Here is a 10807-nt window from a genome sequence, read left to right on the forward strand (position 1 = left end):
TAAGTTCTTGAACTTTTTAGAATTTCAATGGCTTTACCCCGAGCTCATTTTCCAATATTTGCCAAATGGAATATTGCCATATGTTCAGCTCACTAGCCATCTTTCGGCCACTGCGAAGAGGGTTTCCCTCAAGTCGCTTCTTTACTTTTCGAACTATTTCTGCTGATGTTGCTCTTTTTTTCCGTCCACTTCCTTGATGTCGGGCTACGTTACCAGTATGACGCTAACGAGCGATGGTACGAGACACAAAAGATTTATTCGCATTTAAATGCTGGAGTGATCTAACGACAGCCACTTGTGGTTTTCCAGCCAATTATAAAGAAATCACACTATCACGCTTGAATTTCATCACGAATAACTTTTTTTCTGGAAAATATAAAATAAATCAGGAAGATATATGACCGCTACTCTGATATATTTTGAAATAAACAAAGTGAGTCACAAGCTGTGGTAAACGCACCGCACAGCTTCATGTGAAACCTAAAGGGTAACCGTTTTGACAAGACGTGAGACAAATTAGGATTCTAAATAGGATTGATGTAAATTTTAATCAAGAAGAATTAATAACAATGGGCCAACGACATTGAACATTTTCTATCACACCAATCTCACTCCCTCTACATCTTCATTTTCATTCATCTGTTTGAGAAGAAAGAATACCAGTTCGATTTGAATAAAATGCAAGTCAAGTTAGGAGTGCCGGTTTTGGCTAAGGGAGAAAGATGTGTGTGTTTGTGTGCGTGTGTGCGGAGATTAATTCAAACAATTTGTAAACTGAGAGATTTGCCCCACCACTACTCACTTATAAACAAAACCACCTGTTCGCAAGCGGCACAGTCTACCGGTGAACATTAACCGCTCAACATTGATCAACAAACAACAAATAATTCACGGCCAAAGTCATGAATGTTTTAATAAATCTGGTTTATTGCAGTGTCGTCGTTGTTGTTGTTATTTTTGCTGTAACAATAAGTTCGGTGAAAACCCGTAAGTGACAAAGAAAGTTTTGTGTGCGAAAATTTACAAATATTAAAAAAAAAATCATATTTACAGAAGAATTATGCCGCATGCCAAATAATTCGCCAGGAACTTGTGTTCCTTTCAATCAGTGCAGCTTTGTAAAGAGATTGCATGAAAGGTACCAGGGAAATGTTCCGCAAGCATTCTATCCATACATCCAGAAATTAAAATGTTCGAGGGACAATGAACCGGTGGTGAGTACTAAAATGTGAAATGTCTTAAGGCGGTGATTAAAAAATCGGCCATCAAGAAGCAATGAAATATTTTATTGCTAAAGAAAAGTGCTTATGCGCGAGAGATTTGTTAGGGAAATAAGTCTTTTATACATTTTGAGGAAGTAACAAATAAAAAGTAGCTACCATTTTGAAGGAACTTCAAAAATTTCAAAAAAAAATCCGTAAAAGAATATCTCTCAAATTAAACCCCTTATATGGAGGCTACACGAAGACGTTTTCCTTCATATGTAGAGCTTATTACGAAGTTCATTTACAAAATCAAACAACAAAGTCAAACGCCATAATTTTCAAATTTATTGAATGAAAGCAAAAAATGTCGGAAATCGCGTCAAATTTTAGAATAAGTTTAAATTTTTGGAATTGGTCACCTTTGGTACGAATTATGGCCTTCAAGCGGCCAATGAAACTGTCACACGCTGCCGGAATGTTGATCTGCGGTATTTTGGCCCATTCCCAGCAAATTTGGAATTTGTGATGGAATTTACTCTTAAAATTTATTTGCCAAATTACATTGAAATCGCTTCAGATTTGATATAGCTCCCTTATATATTTTCTGCCGATTTCATGTTTTTGATGCATCAAACACGCTATGTATCTCCAATTTCAATGAAATTTGGAATGTGAAATGGAATTCAGTCTTAAAATTTATTTGTTTCAGATTTGGATATATAGCTCACATATATATTTTCGGTTCATATTTTTGATGCTCAAAACATGTTATATGTCTCCTAATTCAATGTAAAACTGGAAATAAATTTGTAAAATTATATTAAAATCGGTACAGATTTGGATATAGTATTTGATGCACCAACACGCTATATATGTCAAACTTTAATAAAGATTGAAAGGTATGACAGAATTTGGCTAAATAGCCTAACAGTAAAAAAACTAAAAGAATTAGCATGATCCTGCTTTAAATTCTTAAATTTGTTTAATTTTTTTTAAACTACAAAATATTTGTATATAAAATTTTGAATGCACATAAAAGCAAAAGGGTTAGCGAAGCGCACCGGGTTCAGCTAGTGTCTTATAAACATACATGTATACGTGACTTTTTATAGCTAGATTAAACCAGGAGGGAAAAACCATTCAGATAAACGGGGAATATCCATGCGATTATATTTTGCAGTGGTTGTTGTGCATATTTTTAGTTTTGTTGTGATTAAAAAAAAATATGTGTCATTGCACTAACATAAAAATGTGAAGGGAAGTGAGGTATGCAATATTTACGGTTGCATGGGAATTCAATGTTAATATAAAATTTTGGTTTCCAAGATGGTACGTGACCTCCACAGAGTTGTGGTTAATACTATACATAGCATGTCAGGCCAATGGAAATAGAATTATCCAGTTGCAACTGGAAAACATAGCATTAAACATCCGTCAAGAGTTAGTGAGACATTTAAAAAAATAAATCTATAACTTTGTCCACACAACGTTTTGGCGTTTGACTTTGTTGCAGTTTTTTATCTCACCCTGTATATAGGCCCTATATAATGATACTTCCTAATTTTTGGTATTATACAGGGTTTTTTTTTAAAAACTTATTATTTGGTATATTGCCAGTATAAAACCACCTATAACGTAGGTATCTGCAGGCGGCAATGGGATCCCCAAAATCAGAGATAAATTCAAAGGAGGCGTTGCTCGAATTCATATGATTCTCTTTTTTATACCCTTAACCATATGGCTACATCATTCGATACGATACAAACGTGCCGAGTCGAAATAACGGTTTTAGACCCTAGGACATTTGGAGTCGATCTAGCGATGGCGTCCGTCCGTCTGTGTGGCTGGTGCGAACGATAACTCTCGAAGGGAGAATCCGATTTCCACCAAACTTGGTACATCAAAATATTTTTGTCAAACGAAGATCGAGGTCGGAGATGGGCAACATCGGTCCACTCCTTCTGCTACCTCCCCCACAAAAGGACAACATTTTCATAGAAAATAATTTACCACATAAGACAAGATCGGAGTACTTCTTCTAGTAACTCCCCCGCAAAGGGTGCAAATTTTGAATAGCTAAAATGCTCATAAAATCTGAAATGGGTCAAAATTTGGAATATCTAAAACGATGCAAATTTTCTTATAATTTCATTTTTATATAGATCAAAACCTCAAAAGAGTTTCGAATTCGGATTTTCGGATAGACCACAAAATTTTCTATAGGATCATATACAAACATACATACATATTTCGCAACATTTGGTATTTGACGTAGGTAGGCTATTATCTATTCAAACTTTGGATTTTATCTCCAAATGCATTTTATTAACCTACAAAGAACATCAAATTATTGCAAAGGTTTATAGGAACATTCTATGGCTCACATAAAAACCATTAACGAACTTCTTCATGAGTAAAAAAATGTAATCCTCTTTCATTAAAATCCAACTACAGCTCTTAGTCACAGCTATTCACAACCATACAGGGTGAGATAAAAAAACAGCAACAAAGTCAAAAGCCATAATTTTTACATTTTTTTTTAATTTTATTGAATGAAAACAAAAAAATGTCGGATACAACATCAAATTTAAGATTAAGTCCAGATTTGTTCGAATTGGTCACCTTTGGCACGAATTATGGCCTTCAAACGACCAATGAAACCGTCACGCGCTGCACGAATGTTGCTCTGCTGTATTTTGGCCCATTCCCGGCGAATCTCGACACTTTGGTATTTTTCAGTGCCAACATTGCTTTCCAAAATACTTCAGATACAATAGTTCAACGGATTGATATCCGGAGGTTTTTGTAACCATTGTGCGCTGGAAATGAAGCGAAGAACCTAATATTGTAACCATTCTTGGGTGGCGCGTGCTGAGTGCGATGGTGCTGGGTCCTGTTGGAATGTCCAAAGTCTGCGGCAAAAATGTTTGCGTGCCCAAGGCTTTAATACACCCTCCAGCTCACGAGCAATTTTTCGGCCACTGCGACGCGGGTATCGATCAAGTCGCTTCTTTACTTTTCGAACAATTTCTGATGATGTTGCTGCTTTCTTTCAAAATGCTTTTGTACGCTTGTAAACAATATAATGAGATGTCACTGGAATAATTTTAACAGCTGTCGGACGAGTTGGTTGCATTTTTTATCTCACCCTGTACACTAGTTTTCATGGTAAATGTTATAACAAATCCTTATTTTTTTCAATTTTTCTAGGTACGCCTTTGTTGCGAACCTGATACGATTCTGAGACCCACAACAGCAACAACTCAACCGAGTACGGGAAGTATCAATTATTTATCATTAAATACCATGCAAGATTATCAAAGTCAATTGAATGCGGCAGGTATTTACATATAACTTCATTATATTAAATAATATTATGCGTAACTAATCTTCTCAAATATCTTCCGATTGCAGGCTTTAATATTCTTAATGGACAGCGCTGTGGTACAGACAATGGAAATCGCATTGCCGGTGGTAATGTCACAATGTTGGCCGAATTTCCATGGATGGCTCTGTTGAAATATCGTGGTCCATCGGGTGATCAATTTCGTTGTGGTGGTTCGTTGATAACCAATCGTTATGTGCTGACAGCAGCACATTGTGTGAACACAGTGGATCCAGTGTAAGTGTTAAATTAAAACAAAGAAACAATTGAGACCATCAGTTTATGCGACAATGCCTTGTAGAATTTGGCGGGGTATTTCAAATCGCCTTTAAAATCGTAAACAAAAACCAGTAAAGAAAGTCCTAAAGTCGGGGGAGGCCGACTTTATGACACCCTACACCACTTTGCTAATTTAGTAGAGTTCCGCATAACAATTAAAAGTTTTTTTTTTATGGGAGAATTCAATAATACACGCTATGATTAGAATTATAATTTAAAGTTCAAAAGACTAAATATGCCGAAGCATTTGTATCTTTTAAATTCGGACTTGTATTGCCCATTTGATATCTATGGGAGCTATATCCAAATCTGAATCGATCTCGATAAAATTTGGCAAAGATATTTCTGAGCTGTATTTGATATATTTCCCTGAATATTTTTTTTACGGAGTGCATATTACGGCTGTGGGTAACAAATATAAAAAATCGGATGAAGATCTTCACCAAAATTTGACATACTAGCTTCTAGACTCAATTCGGTCGTAAGTGCCAAATTCCATCCCATTTGGAAAAATATTAGACGTTTGGTACACAATGATACGTAAATCGGTCGAAGTTTTATATGGGAGCTATATCCAAATCTGAACCGATCTCGACAAAATTTGGCATACTTATTTTCAGGCCTAATTTGACTGTTTGTGCAAAATTTCATACTATTCGGGCTGATATTACACGTTTGGTACACAATAAAAAGCAAATCGGACGAAGATATATATGGGACCTATATCTAAATTTTGACCGATTATCTCCAATTTGATTATGGTTCGTCCTTGGGCCAAACAAATGTTGTTCGGAAAACTTCATCTCAATCGGATAATAAATGCGACCTGCATTTTGTTCACAAGAATACATGGACGGACGGACAGATGGACGGACATGCATAAATCGACCCGGAATGTGATTCTATGCAGATCATCAAAAGGAACTTAGGTCTATCTCGTTTCCTTTTGCCTGTTACAAACAAATGCACAAAGACATAATATTCTGACCACCTTGTGGTGTAGGGTATAAAGATACATTGTGAGTCAACATTTTTTTTTTTTTTGTAAATTAAGGTTCGGTCTTAGAATTGAAATTAATTCCTGAACGCCGGGTTTATTTAGTCATAAATGTATGTGCATGCGTATGTAATGACGGCTAATGAAATTACCTTGGAATTTCAAATATTCCGAACAAACATGCCAATATCAAGTGGCTAAATATAAAAAATGTATTTTGGAAATTCCGATTTTAAGAATATTTCTGAACCACAAAGAAATCCCTAAAAATTGGATTTTTTTTCTTACTTTGATGCGTCATCGTTAAGGTGAGTGAGTGAGCACACCTTTTTCATTCGGCCTCTTAATGAATGAGAATGAATGAATTTGAACGGATTTTTAGAATTTGCAAGTAATGAAGACATTAAAATTTCAGTTTTTTTTCATAATGATGTTTATCGTTTCAGACTACCTGTCAAATTGTTTAGACAAATTAATCAGAACATTTTATTATTTTCTACAAGGTGTTTTTATTTACATTTCGGATTTATCAAAAAAAAACTTTAGCAATGAACAGCCGGTATTATAAGGTGGGGATGAAAGAGGTTTGGCTCGCTTAACGTTTATTTTTTATGTCGACTTTAAATTTCATCTGAAATTTTAAAACATATCTGATATCTCATATAAAACTTCGTATGTTAAAATATTTGTATCAGACTAAGATCAGATACGTCACTATAGGGTCTCCCTTTATGCTGTAAAGGGTAAATAGTTTCAATTATTATAACCATATAATCTTAAAAAAAGTATGAAAGCAGGCCCGGCTGAACTTTAAATACTCTCCACCATTTTGAAGGTACTTGAAATTTAAAAAAAATAAATTAAATAAATAAATAAAATAAAAAATAAATAAAAAATAAATCCGTGGAAAACCGGTAAGAGTAGGTCAAAAGTCGGACCGACTATGTGACACCCTACACCTCTATGTGGACGAAGTAAATTTAGCAGGTAGGTTCGGCTGTCTCAAATAATACCTTCTACGATTTTGAAGGTAAATGATAATTAAAATAACAAAAATCCGTAGGAACCCGGTTAGAGAAGGTCAAATATCGGACGGGCCGAATTTATGACACCCTACACCACAATGTGGATTTAGTAAATTCGGTTGAAAAATCTAAACCGATCTCGATAAAATTAGGCAGAAGTATTTTCGAGCAGTATTTGATGCCAAGAATCAAAGATCATTGTTGTGAAGTGCATAATACCCATGTGAGGGATCCTAGAATTAAATCGGATGAAACATGTGTATGGGAGCTATAGCTATGTTTGAAACGATTTTCACCAAAATTTGAAGTACTTGTTTCTAGAATGAATTCAGTCGCAATTGCCGAAATTCAGTCCATTTGGGCAGATATTAGCCATTTGGTGCACAATAAAGCTGAAATCGGATAAAGATATATATGGCAGCTATATTCAAATCCGATCTTCACAAAATTTGAAATACTTATTTCAGAGCTGTATCTAATATCTGGTACCATAGATCATTGTTGTGGAGTGAAAATTACACATGTGAGGGACTTAAACAAAAAAGCGGATGAAACATATATATGGGAGCTATAGCTATATCTGAACCGATTTTCACCAAAAAATTTGGACTTGCTTCTAGGCTAAATTCGGTCGGAATTGCCACCCCTAATACGTAGACTATACGAAGAAGTGGTTCTTCATAAATAATTTTTTGTCCTAGGCTGTAGTACCTATTACGAACTTTAAATACAAAAATTTATATAATTCCAATGAATAATGACGCTAAAATAATCGAAATACCGAATATCGGGAGTTATCGTTATATGGGGGCTATGCGAAGACGTGGACCTGCATAGACTTTTTTTGTTATAGGTACCCATTGGGAACTTCAACTACGAAATTTGAAACAATTCCGCATAATAATGGCGCTAAAATAATGAAAATACCGAAATCGTTATATGAGGCCTATATGAAAACCGGAAACTGCATACTCAATTTTTTGTTAGTAACCATCGCGAACTTCAAATACGAAATTTGAAACAATGCCGGTGAACAATGTCGCTAAAATCATCACAATACCGAATATCGGGAGGTTTCATTATATGGGGCTACATGAAAACGTGGACCGGCTTGGCACATTTACGAACTTAACCTGCCTTCTGGCAAAATACAAATATGTGCTAAATTATAGCCTTCTATCCCAATTCGTTCCAAAGATAGCGAGATTACAACAGACAGCCGGACATCGCTAAATCGACTTCGAATATTACGCTGGTCACGAATATATATACTTTGTTGGGTCTGAAATTAGTATTTCGAGTTACAACCGGAATGAGAAAGTTAAGATACCCTAAATAGTACGGTGGAAGTTAAAAAATATTCTACTATTTAATCTTGAGCTGTCACAAAAGTTTATATTATATGCAGGCTGATTGGTATCGAAAATGGAGTATATTGGTCCACGTTTAGGTATAGCACCCATATAACGGTATCTCCCGATTTTCGGTATTTTGAAAGTTTCTGCTACAGTTTTCAACCAAATTAGATGTAACTTGACAATTGGGGTTCTCGGTAGGTATACAAACCTTTGAAAGACCAAATATCGGCAGGTGCCGTTATAGGGGAGTATACCAATTGGTGGACCTATGTCAAATATTTCCAGAAGGGTGAATATACCTACCACCCTTCTGGAAATATTTGACATAGGTCCACCAATTGGTATACTCCCCTATAACGGCACCTGCCGATATTTGGTCTTTCAAAGGTTTGTGTCACAATTTCAAACCACCATCAACTTAAATTTAATAATCGAGGTTCTCAGTAGGTCTGTTCTCTCCTTGCCAAAAATGTTCGATTCAGGTCCACAAATTGGTATAGCCTCCGTACCTCGCGATTTGCCACAAATAACAACCAAATTCGATGAAACTTCACATTTGGGGTTCTCGGTAGGTCTGTTCTCTCCCTGCGAAAAATGTTCGATTCAGGTCCACTAATTGGTATAGCCCCCATATAACGGTACCTCCCGATTTTCGGTATTTTAAAGATTTCTTCCACAATTTCCAACCGAATCATCTGAAACTTGACACTTGGGATTCTTGAAGGTTTTGTTCCCTCCCTGCAACAAAATTTTAAATTCAGGTCCACTAATTGTTATAGCCCTCATATAACAGTGCCTTCCGATTTTCGGTATTTTGAAGATTTTCTTCCACAATTTTCAACCAAATCAGCTGAAACTTTATAATTGGGGTTCCTGGTAGATCTGTTCTCTTCATGCAAAAAATATTCGTTACACATTCACCAATTGGTATAGCTCCCCTATTAGGGTACCTCCCGATTTTTGGTACTTCAAAGGTTTCTACCACAATTTCCAACCAAATTAGATAAAACTTAACATTTGGGGTTCTTGAAGGGTCTGTTCCCTGCTTGCGAAAAATGTTCGATTCAGGCTCACTAATTGGTGTAGCCTTCATATAACGGTACTTCCCGATTTTCGATATTTTGAAGCTGTCTGCTATAATTTCCAACCAAATCAGCTGACACTTGACTTTTGGTGTTCTCTGTAGGTCTGTTCTCTCCTTGCAAAAATGTTCGATTCCCTATTTTCGGTATTTTGAAGGTTTCTGCCCAAAACCCCACCAAATTAGATAAATCTTGACAATTGAGTTTCTCGGTAGGTCCGCTCTATCCTGAATACGTTATTTGTTTTGTCGAAAATGTCAAATAAATGTCCACGTATAACATCCTCACTTGTTTCTCGAATATTTTCTTTCACAGTATTGGTGTACGCCTGGGCGAATATGATACATCAACAGAAGAGGATTGTATAAAATTGGGTCCAAGGTGGAGATGCAATCCCCCAGTGGAAGATATTGGTATAGAAAATATTGTAGCACATCCCGAATATAGCAAAAGTAAACATGTCAATGATATTTCCCTCATCAAGTTGGATCGAAATGTTGAATTCAAGAGTAAGTGAGAATTTGTGAGAATTTGAATTTATAACTCAATATTTTATTTATATTTCATATTTTCCCACAGAACACATTGAACCCATATGTCTGCCCATCTTTTCAAATTCTGTTCAAACTCAGCCTGAAGATCATTTTCTAATAGCTGGTTGGGGATTCACTGAAAAGGGTAAGTACGAAATATTAAAAATATGGTTCTGAAATATTATAAAATATTGAATTAATTTTTACATATCCTACAGGCAGTACATCAAATGTTCTACTCAAAGCCCCCGTCAAACAATTACCCGTATCGACATGCAGTCAGGAGTATTCGATTGAACTCAGCTTAACCCGACACTTGTGTGCCGGCGACGATGTACTCGGTCGTGATACATGCGGTGGTGATAGTGGTGGTCCATTGATACAATTTGTCCCCTACAATGGCAAAAGACGTTTCGTACAGTACGGAGTGGTGGCATCGGGTCGTTATGCTTGTATCCTGAAAACAACATTACCTGGTGTCTATACGAACGTTAGCAATTTTATGCCATGGATAACGCACAATATTGTTGTGTAAAATTTGGATTAATATAGTTTCTATTGATGATCGAATATTTTAAGGTATTAAATGTAAGAAAATAAATTTAAATGAAATAAAACAAGCAAGCAAAGGCTACAGTCGAGCGGGGCCGACCGTTGAATACCCTACAACACTATAATAAATGATACAGTTTATATAGGTGAGATACTCGAAAGAATTCCACAAGATATTGTGACAAATAATAAAAGAAAACCATCAGGTTTCGTTCTCTAATTTTCGAATAATAGCAACTTAAACTAATTTGCTCATTTCCAATTTATTGGTAGATGTTGCACGTAAATGGTCTTCTTAGATCTGGAACCAGTATTTCCCAAAGACCTATAATATCTCAGAAGTGGCAAAAGATTAACATTTATTATTGGTTTTTGAATGAAACGCATCAAT

At 35.7% G+C, this 10807-nt stretch overlaps 1 protein-coding gene across 1 annotated transcript; it reads left to right on the forward strand.

Annotated features, from left to right (window-relative positions):
* The first annotated feature begins 824 nt into the window (after positions 1–824).
* Positions 825–10462, forward strand: LOC101889466 (serine protease grass). Its single transcript, XM_020035184.2, has 7 exons — positions 825–987; positions 1054–1214; positions 4416–4545; positions 4620–4827; positions 9647–9840; positions 9911–10009; positions 10083–10462. Exons 1-7 carry the CDS (start codon positions 903–905, stop codon positions 10397–10399), a joined length of 1194 nt encoding a protein of 397 aa, XP_019890743.2. The 5' UTR covers positions 825–902; the 3' UTR covers positions 10400–10462.
* The last annotated feature ends 345 nt before the right edge of the window (positions 10463–10807 follow it).

Source organism: Musca domestica, unplaced genomic scaffold, assembly GCF_030504385.1.
Source record: "Musca domestica strain aabys unplaced genomic scaffold, Musca_domestica.polishedcontigs.V.1.1 1, whole genome shotgun sequence".
NCBI lineage: Eukaryota > Metazoa > Arthropoda > Insecta > Diptera > Muscidae > Musca > Musca domestica.